This window comes from Euprymna scolopes, chromosome 15 (assembly GCF_053919585.1).
Source record: "Euprymna scolopes isolate OS-2025 chromosome 15, ASM5391958v1, whole genome shotgun sequence".
NCBI classification, from domain to species: domain Eukaryota; kingdom Metazoa; phylum Mollusca; class Cephalopoda; order Sepiida; family Sepiolidae; genus Euprymna; species Euprymna scolopes.
The window spans coordinates 3,866,538-3,888,117 of NC_136496.1; the positions used below are offsets into that span (position 1 = coordinate 3,866,538).

At 34.5% G+C, this 21,580-nt stretch overlaps 2 protein-coding genes across 2 annotated transcripts in view; one reads left to right on the top strand and one right to left on the bottom strand.

Annotated features, from left to right (window-relative positions):
- Positions 1–14,545, bottom strand: part of LOC145293697 (proteasome subunit alpha type-5-like) — a 56,211-nt gene extending 41,666 nt beyond the window's left edge. Inside the window, exon 1 of the mRNA XM_080140111.1 lies at positions 14,414–14,545. The gene's annotated coding sequence lies outside the window, so the exon portion shown is untranslated. The remainder of the gene's footprint in view (positions 1–14,413) is intronic.
- Positions 14,546–14,639: 94 nt separating this feature from the next.
- The window catches only part of LOC145293696 (synaptophysin-like), a 269,530-nt gene continuing 262,589 nt past the window's right edge, over positions 14,640–21,580 (top strand). The window contains exon 1 of the mRNA XM_080140109.1: positions 14,640–14,783. Coding sequence (XP_079996235.1) covers positions 14,748–14,783 — 36 coding nt within the window. The 5' untranslated portion in view covers positions 14,640–14,747. The remainder of the gene's footprint in view (positions 14,784–21,580) is intronic.

Here is a 21,580-nt window from a genome sequence, read left to right on the forward strand (position 1 = left end):
CATTTTCATTTACATACAAAAACAAAAGTCATTTTCATTTACATACAAAAACAATATGTCTGTTGATAATAATACTTACATTCTATGACCCACGTTTGACCAAACGTGATTAAATGTTATTTTTCCCCATTGTAGATTGGTATACGCTGTGTTTGTTTTACTTTTAAATCTTATTTCCGATATTGTGGATCCAAGTTAGACCGAAACTACCTAATGTTATTATTTGGAAAACATTAGTTTTGTGACAAAAGAACATAATTCTTGTATCCACAATAATAATAATACTATGCAATTTCAGAACAATGTATTTTGATCTTATTTTCAATATTTAAAATATATTTTTATTAATACTTTAATATTGCAGCACAAATTTTTACTGGCAGTAAATATGATTTTCAAGACATTTTCAAAGATTTTTCAAGGTGATAATAGAAATAAGGCGTTTTCAAGCTTGTGCGAATTCTGTAACCTATTTGTGTGCATGTGTAAGACAATGGACATAGACGTCAACTCAGTTGAGAAATACATGTTTGGATAGTGAAGCTATTGATGTCATTCAGTTTTGTTGCTTTGCTGATATGATTCAAGCACAGGGAAGAGCTGGTGGGATTGCAAGAGTGGAGTAAATTCAAACAACTTTTCTGTCATTACTAACCAGCAAAGCATGACGGTCTGTCAGGCATGTGTCCTGTGGTGAACTTGGGCAGTGAAAATTGAAAATATGGGTTGCGTAGAGAGAAATGATATGATGAATGTATGAGGTGATGACCTGCAAGGAAGTGATGGTTGAGGATATGTGTTGCATGGAGAGAAATTATATGATAATGATATGATGAATCTGTGAGTCTTAAAGACACACATCTGATGAGCTTGGGGTAAAACCTGAATAGTGTAGAGACATGTACAACAAAAGCGTTTGTTTAATCACACTGAAAAAAATATGGATGAAGGATATAGAACAGTTGAGGTAGAAGTGGTAATTACAGGGCAAAGCCAAGGAAAACATTGGAGGAAGTGAGAAGGATGGATTTAAGAGAAAGAGGGATAAATAAAAACCTGGCCAAAGATAGATTAAATTTTTTTAATTTTAAAAGCCATTCATATAAAAATGTAAAAATATTTTAAATGAAATATGATATTACGTTAATCAGACTAAATTTTTATTCAATGTTGATATTAATTTTCAACCTCTCAGAACCTAAAGGTGTGGATGACACTATTCTTGAGTTCTCTTGAACAAAAACTCAATCAAAAAAAAAAAAAAAAAAAATTTTCAGCTTATGATCTGCAAACTTTTAGATTTGGTGAAAACATAATTTCGTTTGGAAACATTTTTCATAAATTTCTTTAACTTCACTGAATGAATTGAATCAGTAAACCTTTACGTTAAGTCATATATCATGAGAAAGACCAGCAATAAGATTAAATAACAGGACAGTGTGGAAGTTCTGTCGCATCCATCGTTATGATCTAGACATTGTTTCATCTGACTATGGTCTATTATGTTCAATGCAATATCCAATGAAAAGTCGTCAATTTGAGTTTTTACAACAAAATTCAAGTTCAGAATACGTTTGCTTATCAATATTTAGATAATTTATGTAAAGAAAAAAATGTGCAAGGAAAACAAAGGTTAATAATATATTTATCAAAATGCAGGGAGCCATTAAATAAAAGATAATTGCAATTTTGGGGTTGAAAACATTTCATGATCAAAATAATTTGCTCTTACATTTACTCTTAAAAAAAAGAAATTGAATTTTTTTTAAATACTCCAATTCACCTCTGTAAGAAGCTACTGTGAATTAAGGGCCAAATTTATAGGAACATTCTAAGTGGGGAGTTCTGCATGTTGGTATAGTAAGGAAGGGAAGTCCAAAGGCAATCAGTTTGTGGAAAGAAACTATTAGAGTAGAAAGCTTGCGACATGTGCAAACCTATGCAGTAAAGACGTGTGGTTTGCTGCTTGTCTGGTTTGTCGAGAGTATTTACATTAAAGAGGCACAAGTGCAGCAAATTCAGAGTACACTGAATTAAAATACTTGTAAAACAAGCACAAGGATGCAACATCGCGATGATGGGGCAAGGGATGGAGCTAGATAGACAGTGTGAAAGCTAATAAGTTAAAAACTCATTTGCATGATGCAAGAAAGAGACAAATGGATGGTGCATCAACCTAGATGCAACAATATTCCGTGCATAAACGGTGGCTTTGTACAGATTTAGAATACTGGCTGGTGTGAGAAGTTTTCTTCCCTGGTCTAGCAAATTAACCTTTTTTGCAGCAGATTTAGCAGTATCTTCTATGTATTTATTCCAATTCATGTAACTTGTCAAAGAGTTTGAATGTTGGATTCTCGGGAAGGGTGTTATCAGCAGGTTAACCCTTCTGTTGCAATTTTTTTTATATAATGAGAAGGGTATCATTACAGAAAATTGGAAGGTTCTATTTATAGATACTAGCGATAGGAACTGACCAATCAAACGGAGCCATGCTCTAACAACCAATCAGACACTGGAATCACCCAATAAAACATACTGGATATTTTAGAATTCCCACACATAATTTTTCATGTCCACATGAAAAGGACTTTTTGTGAATAAAGACATACAGATTAGCTACTCACTGAACACTTAAAACTAAATATGGTTTTCAATTCAAAAGGTTATGGAACTGGCGGAAGATGTTACTTCAATAGATCAGAATTGAAATTAGAATTGTGGCAGGTGAAATTTTTGGGTTATTTACAAATTCAAAAAATACACAAATTCAGCCGCAATCTGAAAATCAAAAGGACTGAGTTTATTTAAAAGAACGCAACTGTCTTTGTGAAATTAATGCAGTACTTAGATGACAAATGTCTATCTAGTTTTGGAATTATTTTGGAGATGAGTTATTTGTATAACTTAATAGTCCAAATAATTAAAAAAAAAAAAAAATTATACAAATTACTCATCTCCAAAGTAATTCCAAACCAATTCAATAATATACCAATCGGTACGGCCCCGACAATTGGAAGACCAATTTGATTTATAAGACCAAAAAATCCAACCTTGATTGCACGTGGTGTAGTGGATAGAGATGTGGAATATCTGCGATTCCGGGTGAGAATTGTCTAGAGGTAGCGGTTTCGATCCCACCCAAAGACGACGAAGGCCAGAGGAATAATTGGTTGAATCGTCGTAAAAACTACACCTAGAATATGAGGATGATAGTCCAATTAATTTTTTAAAAAAAGTCCTCTCACTTGTGCATTGTGACGAACGGTTCCGTGGAACTGATGGGCAGAGAAAACATCAGGTATGCATTGACTTTTGTAGATGATTACTCCAGTTTAATGATGGTTTATTTCTTAAAGAACAAATCTGATGCCTTGCAAGTAACTAAAACATACTTATCGTGCAGTGAAGTGTATCTGCTCTGACAATGGAACAGAATTTATTAAAAGAGACTTTGAACTTTTATTAATTAATCATAGCATCAAACATGAGAAATCAGCCCCTCCTTCGCCTCACCAAAACAGAACTGCTGAAAGATCATAGTGGACACTTTGAAAATGCCCCCAAAAGCTTTATTGAAGTAATTAATTCAGAAAATTGTTAACAATGGAAAATAGCAATGAAAAATGAAACAGATGCATTAACAGAAAATAAAACCTATTTGGTAGTGTCTCTACTAAAACATAAAATGTAATTTCTTCCCAATGGGTTTCTGCAAACAAAGACTAAAGCATCAGACATTGAACAATATACGGCAAGATTTGTTGCCAAAGGATTTTCTCAGATTTATGGTATAGAATACTTTGGAATTTTTCACAGTCTACAAATTTAACGACAATCAGAATTTTATTGTAAATTGCATCACAGTATAACCTTAACAGCCATCAAATAGACGTAAAAAAATACTTATTTAAATGCCCCAATAGACTGAAATTTATATTACTTCATCAGGAGGAATCAAAATGAAAAATAAAAATTGTGTGTAAAGGCATAACAAATCATTGTATCGTTTAAAACAGAGTGGAAGAAATTGGAATTCAATATTTCATAATTATTTGAACAACAATTCAAATATCCAGTCGATCTCTGTATAGGCTAACTGTATACAATAAATTATTGATTTTAGTTCTATGAGTTGATGACATTTTAATTGCATCAAATTAAGAATGGATTAAATAAAAAATTAAAAATAACTAATGTTCTGCACGTACAATTTACTTATGAAAAAAGGAATTATGAAGATGAATCAATCGAGCCACATTGACAAAATTCTATTTAAGTTTGGAATGCAAGACTGTATGAAACATGCTATACTGATTGAAAATGATATTAATAAAAATACGTCCCCAGAATCTGAAATAATCTATAAATCTCACCTGTCTGTTTAAATGTATGTATGCATAAAATTTTCGACAGAGACGACGGATTTTCACGAGATCGGTATCATTTTGAAGCTCGACCCTTCGGACGACAAATATTGAAAAATTGGCTAAAAACATTAATTCCTTCACCCTCAACTGGGCACTTTTCTACCAGGAGTGGTCGCTTTTTTCACTAATATTTTCAAAAGTCATCCTCTCTTTTCGATGGACTAGCTTTAATTTAAACCTTTGCAACTTTCCGTTTAGCGATGGATGCAATGGCAAAGACGTCATTTTTTTTTCATGTCTTTCCTCCTTCGCGGTATGGGTTTGAGTCTGTCTTTCTTCCGACTACCACTATTTTTTTTTCTTTGCTCAACACACCTCCAAATACCTGGGCAATGCCAGGCACCCAGGTTAGTTAACAATAAACAAGAGATAATAGAAAGTGTAATATATTTAATGGCAGCTCCAAAATCTGATATATGCTACACAGTAACAAACTATCACAAAAATTATCAAGATGGATGATTAAGGATTCCTGTAAGCAGAAAATTTTTTTTTTTTTTTAAATTCATTTTTATTTCAATTATGCATGTATTAATTATTTACCTAATAGTTTTTCTGTTACACTTGCCCCCCTCCTCCCTCTCCCCCCAAGAAAATTGTTAACATTTATTATTGGAATTTATTGTTTTCAATTTGTGGTTTGTGATTCGTTTGCTATTTTCCTCAAAATAAACGAATTCTCCAATTTTGACCCAATATCTGGCCATGTGTTCTTTTGCAAAAAAAAAAAAAAAAAAAAAAAAAAAAATGCAAAAAACTGTCAATGTTAATCTTTTTAGTAAACTTTTCAAATAGTCATAAAAAATAAAAATAAAGTGCCACCTATTGTCGAATATGTTATCAAAAGCGGTAGACAATTTCCATTCAAATCAAGTTGGGAATGATTCAAGGAAAACAGCAGAGTTGCCCCCCAAAACTTTGCCAACTGAGTTTCTTCTTTATTTCAGTGAGAGGGGAACCTATCACCCTACTTTCTCCTAAACATGTCAACTGAACATATTAAGTAGAATAAGTTTATATTTTTTAAATGGATAGTAGACAATGCATTGGGGTGTGTAATCAGCAGCTCCTGAATCTCTCGCGTCTCCTAATTGGTCCTTCAATCATCATTTAGAATGAGTGATTTTTCCAACAAAGGAAGAAGAAAAAGTTGTATTCTAAATCGTCGGTATTTCAGCATGAGCAGTTACCTGAGATGTTAGAAATTTTGTTTTCTATTTCTATTCTTGTAGCCATGTGAAAAAAATATTTCATTTCTTTTTCTCCCTTACTTTCCCTTTTCTCCTTGCTCTAACCAAGTCTGTCGACCTATTCCACAAATCTCAAAACTCCATCATGAAAAGTCTCCAGAAAGAATACAAGATTAAACCCAGAACACCAATGTAGACCCTCACTACCATGCCCTCTTCAACATCAGGGGTGTACGTTCTAACCTTCCAGGAGACCAGACCAGACCAAACCAAACCAATTATTGCTAAGTGATACTGGCATTGGACCGACTATTTCCCTAGATGAGTTTGTGATTAAAGAATACTCTAACTTAACATCAAAATCTGACCCCCCCCCCAGATCGCCATGTATGCCTACATAAGAGATGGCTTTCCATATGGTAGGGACATTTCCAGAAAAGACTCTAAATTACCCTATATATGCTTCCGGGTTGCACTTACACCATTGTGTTTATATTTGCCCTCTACTGCTTCCACAACAGCAGAGTTACTATCTTTAAGAGCATATCTGAGAAAATTGACCACATCCTGTCTGCGCAACCTTTGACTAACATTCACGTATGTGGAGACTTCAATGTTCACAATATGGAATGGTTAGCCCACTCAAACAAGACCGATGACGAGGGAAAGTTCTGTCATGATTTCTCCATCGCTTAGTACCTAACTTAGATTGTTCACGAACCCACCCATGTGTCCGATACTGACGGTCAGTATGCAAGTCTTCTAGACCTTTTTCTCACAACTTGCCCGGAACTATGTTCAGTTTCTGTTCTGTCTCCACTAGGATCTTCTGGTTGTCTCATTTAAGATAACAAAAAAAAATGTAATAAGTTTTCAGACGTACCTCTACATCATACAGTATTTCAATACTCTCTAGTTAATTGGGATAGCTTTCGTTCATTTATATCAGATCTACCTTTGCGTTCCATGTTTAAAAAGGACATGTCCTCTATAGTATAAGACCTAACAGAATGGTTGTGGGAATAGACCGTTTCATAACTTCCAAAAAATTCCAGTAACAGCCAGCCATGGTTCTCTCCAAAATGTGCTGCTGCCATCGCGCACAGAAATCACTTTTTTTCATTGCTTCCTACATAATAGATGTACTGAGACTAAAGCCGCCTTCAGGACTACCAGCAACCTCTTTAAAAGAGTAATAAAGAACGCGAGAGAGTTATATGTTCAGTCCGTCAAGTCCAAAGTAGCTGAGCAGCAGCTTAGTTTCCACCAGTTTTGGCAAATAAACAGAATCCTGAACAGAAGCATTTGCTCTATCCCAACCATCATCAATGGACCTGAGGTAATCTCGTCAGCATCTGACAAAGCCAAACTCTTTGCAGCTAATTCTACACTATGCAATCAGGGCTGCCAACATTGCATATTTCCTCCTGTATTTGAAAACACGCTATGTGATAGACAAATATCTGTAATCAAAAACCTTGATTCCAGTAAAGCAACTGGCCCTGATGGCATTCTAATTATAGTGTTGAAAAAGCTTCAACCAAAACTAGCTCCCATATTTACAAAGCTATTTAAGCGTTGTCTTAAGGAGAATTGCTTCCCAACACCCTGGAAAACCTCATCAGTATGCCCTGTATTTAAGAATTAACAAACTATCACAAAAATTATCAAGATGGATTCCTGTAAGCAGAAAAAATTTCTTTTTTTTTTTTTTAAATTCATTTTTATTTCAATTATGCATGTATTAATTATTTACCTAATAGTTTTTCTGTTACACTTGCCCCCCTGCTCTCTCTCCCCCCAAGAAAATTGTTAACATTTATTATTGGAATTTATTGTTTTCAATTTGTGGTTTGTGATTCGTTTGCTATTTTCCTCAAAATAAACGAATTCTCCAATTTTGACCCAATATCTGGCCATGTGTTCTTTTGCAAAAAAAAAAAAAAAAAAAAAAAAAAAAAAAACTGTCAATCTTTTTAGTAAACTTTTCAAATAGTCATAAAAATAAAGTGCCACCTATTGTCGAATATGTTATCAAAAGCGGTAGACAATTTCCATTCAAATCAAGTTGGGAATGATTCAAGGAAAACAGCAGAGTTGCCCCCCAAAACTTTGCCAACTGAGTTTCTTCTTTATTTCAGTGAGAGGGGAACCTATCACCCTACTTTCTCCTAAACATGTCAACTGAACATATTAAGTAGAATAAGTTTATATTTTTTAAATGGATAGTAGACAATGCATTGGGGTGTGTAATCAGCAGCTCCTGAATCTCTCGCGTCTCCTAATTGGTCCTTCAATCATCATTTAGAATGAGTGATTTTTCCAACAAAGGAAGAAGAAAAAGTTGTATTCTAAATCGTCGGTATTTCAGCATGAGCAGTTACCTGAGATGTTAGAAATTTTGTTTTCTATTTCTATTCTTGTAGCCATGTGAAAAAAATATTTCATTTCTTTTTCTCCCTTACTTTCCCTTTTCTCCTTGCTCTAACCAAGTCTGTCGACCTATTCCACAAATCTCAAAACTCCATCATAAAAAGTCTCCAGGAAAGAATGCAAGATTAAACCCAGAACACCAATGTAGACCCCCACTACCATGCCCTCTTCAACATCAGGGGTGTACGTTCTAACCTTCCAGGACACCAGACCAGACCAAACCAAACCAATTATTGCTAAGTGATACTGGCATTGGACCGACTATTTCCCTAGATGAGTTTGTGATTAAAGAATACTCTAACTTAACATCAAAATCTGCCCCCCACCCCCCAGATCGCCATGTATGCCTACATAAGAGATGGCTTTCCATATGGTAGGGACATTTCCAGAAAAGACTCTAAATTACCCTATATATGCTTCCGGGTTGCACTTACACCATTGTGTTTATATTTGCCCTCTACTGCTTCCACAACAGCAGAGTTACTATCTTTAAGAGCATATCTGAGAAAATTGACCACATCCTGTCTGCGCAACCTTTGACTAACATTCACGTATGTGGAGACTTCAATGTTCACAATATGGAATGGTTAGCCCACTCAAACAAGACCGATGACGAGGGAAAGTTCTGTCATGATTTCTCCATCGCTTAGTACCTAACTTAGATTGTTCACGAACCCACCCATGTGTCCGATACTGACGGTCAGTATGCAAGTCTCCTAGACCTTTTTCTCACAACTTGCCCGGAACTATGTTCAGTTTCTGTTCTGTCTCCACTAGGATCTTCCAACCACTCGGTTGTCTCATTTAAGATAACAAAAAAAAATGTAATAAGTTTTCAGACGTACCTCTACATCATACAGTATTTCAATACTCTCTAGTTAATCGGGATATCTTTCGTTCATTTATATCAGATCTACCTTTGCGTTCCATGTTTAAAAAGAACATGTCCTCTATAGTATAAGACCTAACAGAATGGTTGTGGGAATAGACCGTTTCATAACTTCCAAAAAATTCCAGTAACAGCCAGCCATGGTTCTCTCCAAAATGTGCTGCTGCCATCGCGCACAGAAATCACTTTTTTTCATTGCTTCCTACATAATAGATGTACTGAGACTAAAGCCGCCTTCAGGACTACCAGCAACCTCTTTAAAAGAGTAATAAAGAACGCGAGAGAGTTGTATGTTCAGTCCGTCAAGTCCAAAGTAGCTGAGCAGCAGCTTGGTTTCCACCAGTTTTGGCAAATAAACAGAATCCTGAACAGAAGCATTTGCTCTATCCCAACCATCATCAATGGACCTGAGGTAATCTCGTCAGCATCTGACAAAGCCAAACTCTTTGCAGCTAATTCTACACTATGCAATCAGGGCTGCCAACATTGCATATTTCCTCCTGTATTTGAAAACACGCTATGTGATAGACAAATATCCGTAATCAAAAACCTTGATTCCAGTAAAGCAACTGGCCCTGATGGCATTCTAATTATAGTGTTGAAAAAACTTCAACCAAAACTAGCTCCCATATTTACAAAGCTATTTAAGCGTTGTCTTAAGGAGAATTGCTTCCCAACACCCCGGAAAACCTCATCAGTATGCCCTGTATTCAGGTGATCGGTCATCTCCCTCTCAGTACAGACCAATAAGTCTCCTGTGCGTCATAAGTTACTTGAATCTGTATTAAATAGAAAAGTATTCAACCACTAGCAGTGTCAGAAATTTCGTGAAAACTATTGAATAATTCCACCCGCTATCTTTCGAAGCTTATAACTCCTCGAAAAATGTAATTCAAGCCCTAATTTTTTTTTTTCAATTAAAGGAGCAAGGACCAAGGTTTCATTAAAAAAAAAAAAAAACAAAAAAAAAACAAACAACGTGTTTTTTTTTTTAAAAAAGGTTTTCAACTTCGGACTTTACAGGTAAATTTCTAAAAAACAGTACTTTTTTTTATTTTAAATTTGAATATATTATTTATTGATCTTTTATCTTCAATTTGTGATATATAAAACTTTGGTACATAAATTATTTACTTTTTAATAGACATTTGAAAATCGGGGGTGTGAATTAAAAAAAAAAACATTTGTCTAAAATATTATATTCGGCTTATTGGAAAGAGCATAAAATTTCACATTGACCTTGAAAATATCGTAAAAATAGAATCAATAGAAAAATTTTGATAGATTTTTAAAGTTTAAAAATTGAAAAATACTGAACTCGTAAAATTCAATTAATTTCATTACTATTTTTTTAAAAATATTTCTATTACTTTTTATACAACTTTAATAGTTTATTTTGGAAGTACAATCCATAAAGAAAATAAACAACCCACCTTTAAAAGAGAAATTACGAGTTTTTTATATTTTATTTGCAGTTTCGTGTTAGGGGTGTCAAAAATTCCTACAAAAATTCTGATACACCTAGTCAACCACCACAGCAGAAATAATCTTCTCAGTGACATGCAATATGGTTTCCGTTCTGCTAGATCTCCAACAGATGTGCTTACAGTTATATTTCATAGGATTAGTGAATCTCTCGATGGAGGCTTCCTTTCTAAAGCAATTGCTCTTGACATATTAAAGGCCTTTCATAGGGTGTGGGATAAAGGTCTATTTCGTAAGATCTCCAGCTATGTTATAGTTGGAAATGTTTTTTCAATTATTAAATCATTTCTCTCTGATAGGTTCATAAAAGTAGTGGTTGATGGGCAAAAATTAGAAGCTAAGAGTATTAATGCTGGAGTTCCTCAGAATCCAACTCTCTTCCTGATTTACATCAATGATCTCACAAATCACGCCCTAAGATCATTTGTAGACATTTATGCTGACAACACTATGTATGGCAACCCTTCAAATTTTAAATGACAAAGTACTCATTAATTCTCTCTCCTCTGATCTTGAGCACGTGGTGAAATAGGGAAAGATGGGTTGTTATTTCAATGCATCTAAAACCAAGCTTTTATCTTTACACCATCAATGCTCTGATTCCCGTCTAGAATCAATTCCAACATAAACAAATTCCTGATGAATCGCCCCCTTAAGTAAGACACTTTATCAAATTTCCAATCCTAACGATTACTACGATACTATCCCATTGATTACTGGAAGCGCAATAACCCTTATCCCCAAGTGGCTTCTTGGCCTTGATAAGTGGTGATCTCCATGTAAAAAAAAAAAAAAAAAAAAAAAAGAAGGTGCTAATGCAATATAAATCATATTTCCAAGTTTAATTAAAGTTTTGTGTTTTTTTATTCAATTGTAAGATTAAAGTACAGAATAACAATCACGAGGTTGTTTGCTCAGCAACCGACAAAGCTAATATGCTTGCCAGCCGGTTTGCCTCAAACTCTGCCTGACTTTCCTTTGCGGAGAGACGCCATGCTAGACGATCTAAAAATCACCCCTGCTTAGGTACATGCTATCATAAAAAATCTTGACACTTCAAAAGCATGTGGACCTGATCTCATCCCAGCTGTGCTATTAAAAAAGTGCTCAGCCGAAGTAGCTCCAGTTCTCTCCAAACTCTACAACAAATGCCTTAATGAATCATGCTTTCCGGGCTGTTGGAAAACCGCTTCTGTGGTACCAATATTCAAGAATTCTGGCGAAAGAACCGACCCATCAAATTATCGCCCCATTAGCCTCCTCCCACTTTTCGCCAAAATATTTGAGACCATAATTAACCATGCTCTAGTCCGGCACCTTACAGATGCTAAACTTCTGACTGACAAACAATATGGATTTAGACAAGCCCGTTCCACAGCTGACATCCTCACTGTAATCTCTGAACGTATATACCATTCACTGGACAAAGCGGGGGAGGGCAGAGCGGTAGCTCTAGATATATCTAAGGCTTTTGACAGGGTATGGCACAAGGGTCTCCTCAGGAAAATTAAATCATACGGTATCACTGGTAGAATACTTAGCATAATTAAATCCTTCTTAGATAAGAGAAAAATCCAGGTTGTCCTCGACGGTCGAACATCTAAACAGTGTGATATAAATGCGGGAGTGCCTCAGGGGTCTATTCTTGGACCTCTATTGTTCCTGATATTTATTAATGACCTCCCCGACAAAACTGCTTCTGAGATGGGTATATATGCTGATGACACCACACTCTATAACAGGCATGACAGGAAAACAAATGAACACATAACTAAAGAAATGGCAAAAACACTAGAGGATGACCTGTAGTGGAATGGGGATATAAATGGATGGTCACATTCAATGTTGCCAAGACTAAACTGGTTTCCTTCAATAACTACAAGAAACTTTCTCTGCCACCAATAGCAATGGCCAGTTACTCCCTGTCTGAGAGTACATCTTTCAAACTGCTTGGCCTAACGTTCACAGGAAACATGAGCTGGAACAATTATATTGAAAACATTGCCAGGGCCGCTGCAAAAAAGGTAGGCTCTCTCTACCGTGCTAGAAAACTACTGACACCTGAAAGTATCCTGTATCTCTATAAGGCCACCATTCGCCCATGTATGGAGTATTGTTGTCACATCTGGGCTGGTGCATCTACTACTAGTCTCTCGCTCCTAGACAAGGTTAAAAAACAGAGTCGCCAACCTGATAGGCCCTGAAATGGCATCTAAGCTTCAGCCTCTGTCCCATCGACGAAACGTTGCATCCCTCTGCTTGTTCTACAAGTATTTTAATGGTGAATGCTCTGACGAACTGCAGACACTTGTGCCCCCACGACGCAGAAACCCTCGAAAAACCCGACAGGCAGCTAAATCCCACCCCCACACAGTAGAGATCCCTAGATGTAAAAGATCTTTCTACTCCAGTAGTTTCTTCCCCAGAACCGCTAGACTCTGGAATTCCATTCCAGGATCCTGCTTCCCTAACTGTACTGACATGCAGAAGTTCAAGTGCAACGTGAACCGACATCTTGCTGCCCAAATCCCTACATAGTGCCCCAGTAGTTGCTGACCCTGATAGTAGCCCCCTATACCTGAGTGGCAATGTGCCTTGTTTGGGGTGAAAATGTAATAAATAAAAAAATAAAATAAAAATAAGGTACAAAACACCCTCCCCTCCCCATGTTAAGAATGGCCTTTTAAATAATAGCGTTATTATTTCAGCACGGATCACTCTCTGCATGAGTACAACAACAACAAAAAAATTAAATGAATGGCTGGCTCTCGTCTTAGGGAGGCTCCATGTTTTGACAAGCTTCTGAGTCTGACCTTTGTCACCTTTACACCCGATCTGAAATGAAACACGTAGATCAAATCCGTATCCAAAATCACTGGAAAAACGGTTGGATCATTCTATCGCTCCACTCCAGTAGATATCTCACTGCCGATGCAATTCTCTACCTGTATAAGGGAGTATTGTTGCCACATCTGGGTAGGAGCTGCTAGAAGCACCTTTTCAGGGGGAAACATTATGTACTTACGTGTCATGTCGAAATTACTATAAATTCCAAAATTTACGAAACATCATTTAGTAAAAAAACGCATTAAAGCTAATTTTGGGGAAAAAGGCGTGCAATATTATCGAGAACAGCAAAATGACCGACTTGAAAGCAGTTATCTCTCCCTGATTTCAAGTATCTAAAGGGTTAATTTACAGTTAAATTGCAACTTCGAAAAATTGTTTTTACTTATATTTTGATCTTTTTTATGACCTGTCCCAGCGTAGTATAATCACTCCATGTTAAGAACGGCTTTCGCAATAAACCCCCCTCCCAACGTCCCCATGTTAAGAACGGTTTTCGATGTTGGGGAGGGGTTCATTCCGAAAGCCATTCTTAACATGAGGAGGTTGGGGTGTTTATATTACACCGAGGAGGCACGTCGTAAAAATGTACCATTATTTTTTCTACTGGACCATTTTTCGTAATTTTTGTAATTTACGCTCATTTCGACACGACACGTAATATTTTCCTCTGAAATGCATTTTTTTCGAAGACACACTATAGTAAAGTTGCACCCTTGTTTAATAAGTGCAAATAAAATATTAACAATTATTGTTGCAAATTATTTAAATAAAATAAAAAAACGGAGGTTATAAAAAAATTGACAAAGAGAAAGCATTTTTTTTTCATAAAACAGTATTTTACAAGTATTAATTTTGTATAAATAAGTATTTTTTCTTTAAATTTCTTCCACTAATAAGTAAGTAAATATAAATTTGTAGATATTTTTCGAAATTTTATTGAAATATTTTTGTTTTAACGAAAACAACGCGCTTCTTTTGCATGTGCTCAAGAAAAAGTTTGCATCGTCATTCAAAAAAGTTTGTTTTTATTTTGATTATGAACAAAAGCGAATTCAGAAATAATTAAATTATTTTCGTGTGCTTTAAAGATATTTAAAAAAAAAACATTCAAAATACTCGTTAATTAATTTACTTACCTGGTTTTTACTTTAAATAGTGGTAGACAAAAAATAACTAACAAAAATCTCTTTACAAATGACACAGCAAACAGGAAGTAAAAATCCGGAAGTAGTATAACAGAAAGTAAGAACAGGATCGCAGATAATGATAAATTTTCGCCTTTTTTTTTGTTTAAGCATTCTTAATAAAGAAATATTTTAGGTTAAAATTATTTTATATACTTCTAATAAATTATGAAATGAATAATAACTTTAAAAAACTGACAATTATTCTTACACGTTATAAGAAATGTTTGCTGCTGCCTGTAACAATTTTGGCATTTGTGTAAAAAAACACTAACAGTTTAGCGCAATGGAGAACCTTCCGAAAATCCCAAGCCCAAACCAGGTAAGTAAATTTGAATTACATTGTTTTAAAAGAAGAAGAAAAATCTTTAAACGCAACAATTTTGGCATGGAAATATTATCGTTCCGTGCAGTCGATATTTGTGTATTTTTTAATTTATAAATTTCTGAGAAAAGCCTAGTTGCGCTCTTCGTTGGAGAAGGTGCGAGGGTGGATTTGCGATTTCAAGTTTTATCGAATGAAAACGATAAAAAAAACAAAAAAAGAAAACAAAACAAAATAAAAAACAAACAAACGGCCTTTACAAGACAAGGAAACTAAATAATTTATTATTTTATTTTATTTTTTTACATTAAATAATAGAAATATATTAAATATCTCGGGGGAAGGGGTGGGAATGAAATAGATCCCCGACATTTTGTCCGCTCAGTAGCAGTAGACGCAACTTTTTTTTACACCCACTCATTTAAAAAAGAAAACTCCTAAAATAATCCCGTTATATATATATATATATATATATATATATATATATATATATATATATCAATTTTTTTAAATTGACATTATTCATCATTTAAATCCTTTTTTTTTTTTTAATTTTGAAATTTGTATAATGTAATATATCAACAAAATCCATTACAAGATTTGGAGAAAGTAAAAGAAATTATAATAATTTTCTGCTTTGCAGTTTGTTTTTAGATAAGGATTTTTTTTTTTTTTATCGTTCGGACTACTATTCTCATCTTGGTTGGTATTTTCACGATATTTCGGCCGATGCAACCTCTGACCTTCTACATGCGAATCATTTCGAACTACGAGTGTGGTTACTGACAGTTTTTTTTATTTTTTAAACCTTATATCAGATTGTAACATATTCCCCGGTTTTACATCCTTTTATGGAGAAATTATATTTATTGCTTGTTGCATCTTGTTAGTTTAAAAGACCCCCCGGCCCACCCCTCCTGGACTAATATCGGAGTGGAGTCGTTTTTTTGGCTGCAAAATGCTATCCTCACAGGTATTTTCTCCTTTGAAAAGAGGGTTCAATGATTTCTTGATGATCTCCTGTCGGCGCCTTTCTCTACCGGGGAATGCTGACAGGTTCGATCACGCATCAGTGTCTGTCTCTCCCCCATTTGTCTGTGTGCGGGGGGGGGGGGAGGACTGGATTTTTCACTATGAACATTCTGTCTAACTTTGGTTTAATATGGATGGGGTGTGCAGGTAATTATACTTGCTAACCTTTTTATAATTTTGTTTTGAATAATTGTTTTGACATCTTCCTGGACTAAAGCTGAAATATTTTATTTTCTAATAAAACAAGTTTTGAATTTACCATGTTAAACACGCGCTCGCACGTACCAAGATGGCCGCCAGCAATAACATAAGAAATGACATTGCTTAATATCCGAAAAAACTACTTATTTGCGGAAAATTTAAATACGACATTATTCGTTTCCAATGTACTCGAAAGTTGTCATTTTAAAGGAAAACGTTAAGGTGGAAACCAGGTAAAAAATTACCGAATATTCTTGTTACACTAATTATGCATCACTTATCAAGGCTAAAAGCCACTCAAGGATATAGATTAATTAGATGGATTGTCAGCTGAATAATGAAGAATATTATGAGAAGATTAAAAAAAATACCGAATGGAATGAAGAAAATTCGGCGATTCTACACTATTGGGACTGGATTTTGTAGTCGATAAATGGAGTAATAAAAAGCAATGGTTTCAGCTGATTTAAAAAAAAAATAAATAACGAATATATTTTAAAATGAATGTTTGATGAACAGGTTGTCTTTAAGTTCAAAAAGATGTTTCCGAAGAAGGTCGGAACGTTGTGTAAATAAACGAGACGAGAATAATAATCCGAAAAATGTAAATAAATACAAATTTGTTAAAATGTTATTTTCGTCACCATTTTGGCTGATGGTATGTACACACCCCCTTTCAAAATGTTGTGCTTCATCTTTAAAAAATATTTTGTAGGGTAAAAAAAATGAAATCTTTGAATTTGTTAAGTGATTGTCGATTCAACAAATATAATTTAAAAAAATCGATTTCGGAAATGCTGTAAACGCAACATTCAAAGTGATTAAAACGTACCCCCCCCTCCAACACTAACCCTAATGAGAATAATTGAATTTTATTGGAATTTATAAAAAAAAAATTTTTTAAACTTTTATTAAATGAATAAACCAGAAAAAAAAAAAAAAAATAAAATTCCTCTCCCGAGTTATTTTATTTTCTAAAATTTTATTTTTTATCCTGGAACTCCTAAAAAGCAACAACATTAAGTTGGAGTATTAGTTGTGGAGAATATCTTTTAATATTATTAAATTTCTCCCCCCCCCCAACGATGGTGTCTGTCTATTTCTATTCAATACAAGGTCAATGTTTTTTTTGGGGGGGGGGACATCCCCTCCCCTCCCCTCCCCTCCCCAAATGAACACTTAAAAATTGACTCGAACCGAAGACAGATGAAGACTACGCTTTGATCCTTTCTATGCTAAAACCAGTTTTAATCAAAAACTTTTTTTGTCAAAAATATAGGTTTTGGCTGAGAGCGAAGTGATGTATCTGTTCTTGATCCACGTCATCTTTTCTGTTCCTGTTCACGAAGAGTAAATCTTTTTAGACCGAGGCAATTTTTAATTTTGTCCCAATCCAGAGCGCCCCCACCCCGTTATTTTTTCGGTAAATTTTTACGACGTGCACCAGAGTATTATAAACACCCTAACCTCCCCATGTAAAGAACGGCTTTCTAAATAAACACCCCTCCAACCTCATAAGCCGTTCTTAACATGGGGAGGTTGGGGGTGATTATTCCGAAAGTCGTTCTTAACATGGAGTTGTTGGGATGTTTATACTACGCGGGGGCAGGTCGTAAAAAAATACCTTTTTTTTTTCTTTAAGAAGCTGCAATGCAGTGCACTCACTGCACATGTATTACAAAACCGAGCTTGTATCCAACTCTGCCCTCGTAGGGAGGCAAGTAATACATAATTAAACCCGAATAACTGTTATTTGGAGTATTACTCGATACTCCTAATTAGTTGAAAAACAACGAAACGACTGTACTCGCTTCGTTACTCCGTTGCTCTTCAAATAATTATGTTAAAACCACTTTGAAAATTGGTCAAACAAGTATTTTTCATTGATATTTTTATACAAAAAAAAAAAAAATATATATATATATAAATTGTGAATTTTTATTTTTATTTTTTTTAGATTAATTTATAAAAAATAATTTTTACGTTCTAAAATTAATCGTTTTTAATTGTAAAATCAGTAATTTGTTCTAATTTCCGTGGGTGGAGTTTTATTGAATGAAAAGTTAAAATTATTTTTTCATGAAGTCAAAACAAACAAAGTTATGTAGAATACGGACCATGCTAAAAGAATAACGTAATTATTTAGAAACCTATTTTTACTCAAAATTTCGAGTTTAGCCATTTTTTTTTTTTTTTGTTTTAATTTCGCTTTTAAAAATCTCCGAAAAATTCAAGAAATTTGGCCCCAAAACGTCGAGTTGTTCTAAAATGGACGATCGATTTACTAGAAGGTTGCATTAGAAATTGAGCACCCCTAAAAATATTTAAATATTAATTTTAAAATAGAAAAAAAGTGATAATCTGGTAAATCGCTAATAATTCGCTGAAAAAGTTGAAAAAAAAAAAAAAAAATGGTGCTAATGCAGAGAGTGATCCGCGCTATTTTTTTAAAATCGTATTTCCACGTTTAATTAAAGTTTTATGATATGTTTTTATATTCAATTGTAAGGTTAAAGTACAGAATATGTACAAAACACCCTCCCCTCCCCATATTAAGAATGGCTTTTTAAATAATAACGTTATTATTTAAGTACGGATCACTCTGCATGAGTACCACAAAAAAAAAAAAAAAAAAAAAAATACAGAGGGGGTACGTGCGCCGCAGAAACATTTATGGGGGAAATCGTTAATTTGTTCTGATTTTTGTGGGTGGAATTTTATTGAATGAAAAGTTAAAATTTATTTATTTATTTATTTTTTTTTTTAGTAAAAAAAAAAAAAAAAAAAAAATCACTTTCGTTTCAATAAGTTGGATTTGATTATTCATGTTGAAATAATTACATGAATGTCTTTAATTGGATCATCTCTTTCTCTTTTTTGGTGTTTACTGGGTCAAGGTTGGAGGTCTTCGAATTCCCATTTACCCGGATTTCGTCAATAATTAACGAAAATCTGTGTAATGGGTTCTTAGTATTTTTGTACTTATTATTATTATTATACACTATGGTGTTGTTGTGTTCACCCCCCCCTTCGTCCAGCTCATTAAAATTACATGTTGTTAGTAGTAATCCTTTTCTCTCTCTTTCACTTTTCTAACAAATCAAGAAATAGTTGGAAAGAACAACCACTTGAAAGATCAACCCACAACTGCTACTTGTTGTCTAATTCACTCGAAACAACCCCGACCAATGCCCGATGTGATACAAGGTCGAGTGCGAAATTCATCTCCCGCCCCCCCCCTCCCTTAAAAAAAAAAAGAGGAAAGCAGGGTGTACTCTAAACGCATATAAAAAATGACCATGTTGGAACCTCTCGATACGAGAGTAAAATTCTGGCACAAGGTTCTATTCAAGAGCCACCACCTTTTGGACCAAAATGGGGTTCGGTTCTAAGTCATCCTCTCAGAAATTTCCTCCTTGATTCATTGCCGATCGCCTGGGGCGTCTCTACCGAGTTCAATGACTGCTATTTTTATAAACCTTCCAGAGTGCCCCTCCCCATTTAGGGGAGCTGGCTGGATCGTCATCTGCATATTAAACAAACTTTATGACCAACCTCGCTTCAGTGGGAACCAGGCAAATAACCGTAGTGAAGTGAGGGCGCCTAAGGATGTCCGAAACGCTTAACCACTTGGCTAGAAGCAATTGCAGAAAACTGTATCCAGAACCGAGGCTCCAATTTGGGAGCTTTGGAAAGTGTGTAATTGCTGCTAAGTTTCTATTGCTCCTAGGTTCACTTAGACCCGTAGTGATACTATATTTCACGGTCTGTTTTAAGAGTCAAATAGAGTTGTTCAATTAGAGGCGGTTTACAAAATATCTAGGGGGGGGGGTACAGAATAAGATATTACATATTTGAAAATATTTAAAATACCTGAACTCGGCCTAATTATCTCTTCCTCCCAAAAGACATGACCTGCCGTAAAATAAACAATCCCAGATAACAGGCAATAAAGCTAACCCCTCCTCCCCAAAAAGACGTAATTAATGTCTGGGAGGATGGCCCCGAAAAACTGGCTTGTATTTTTTTTTTTTTTTTTTTTTAATAATCATAGTACTTAGTACAATGATTATTAAAAAAACAAAAACAAGCCAGAGTTTTTGTGTGAGGTATTTGTATCGTAAAGTACTACAATACAAATATCCCACAAAAGTTTTTATTTTGGATTCACGAGTTCTTATACAGGTCATAATCATTGCCTGCTGATAATAATCGATGATGTTCCCTTGAGTCTGAGTGACAAGTCTCCCCGATTTCCAATACTCTCCAACTCTCTCGATAGCCATTGTAAAGCACTTTGTGCTATCACAACAGTCGCTTACCATTGGTTTCTCGCTGGCAACGATCATTAGCCGTCTAGGATTTAAGAGACAATAAGATTCCCAAAGATTCCAGTACTCTCTGCACTCTTCCAGTGGAGGTCTACTTAGTGCTCTTCCTTCTAATACTTTCCATCCTCTTTCTTGACCCTTCACAAGTATGGCGGGGGGGGGCAATTTATAAGATTTCGTGCTTTATAATAATAATAATAATAATAATAATAATAATGGGTTTATATTACAATCCACAGAGGTATGAAAAAGTTGTCAAAAAACTATATATATATATATATATATATATATATATATATATATATATAGATAACAAATGTTATCAAAGGTAAGATGTTACTTTTTTATCCATCTGAATAAGTTTTAGTGTTTTTATTTAATGTAAAGTGTTTATTCGATTAAAAAAAAACAAGTAATATTGAGTTGAGCGCTACCGGAGAACAAGAAAAAATGACCACGATGTCTCTCTACATTTTGAAGTCTCGATAATCACTTCAAAATAAGAACTAAAACAAAATGGTGGTAGAAACCGACCCAATAAATGTCACGGTAACATTTCTTGGGTGAGTTTCTGCAACCATTTTGTTTTAGTTCTTATTTTGAAGTCTTTGTCGAGACTTCAAAGACATCACGGCATTTTTTTTTCTTGTTCTTTGGTAGCGCTTTTGTTTTTCGAACTGAATAACCATTTTACATTAAATAAAAACATAAACTTATTCAGGTAGGTAGAAAAGTAACTTATCTTGCCTTTGATAACATTTATGACAACTTTTTCGTACCTCTTGGGATTCTAATACGAACTCACAATAAATAATTAACTAGTTAAAACGATCTAACGTTGTCTGCGAGTCTCTTTTCATTATTTTACCCAAATTTTTAAAAAACTAATTGTAAAGGTAATGTTTTAATATTTGTGACATAATTGGATGTAAAAAATACCCTTTGCTAAGAATTTTAAAGCTAGAAATCATTTTCTATTCGACAGTTTAAATGATTTCAAATGTCTTAAATGAATTGTTGACAGGTGATTCATTTTATTTTTTTATTTTAAGTTTCGTCCATTTTAAAAAGATTAAAATGTTTGACTTGTTTACAAAAAAAAACGAAATGCATTCTGGTGGATTTAGTTTCGTAATTATTTTTAATAGGATTTCAATTTTTTGTTTCAGTAAATTATCGATAAATTAAAAAAAAAATTGTCATTCAGGCGACAACCATCCAAAATCAAAG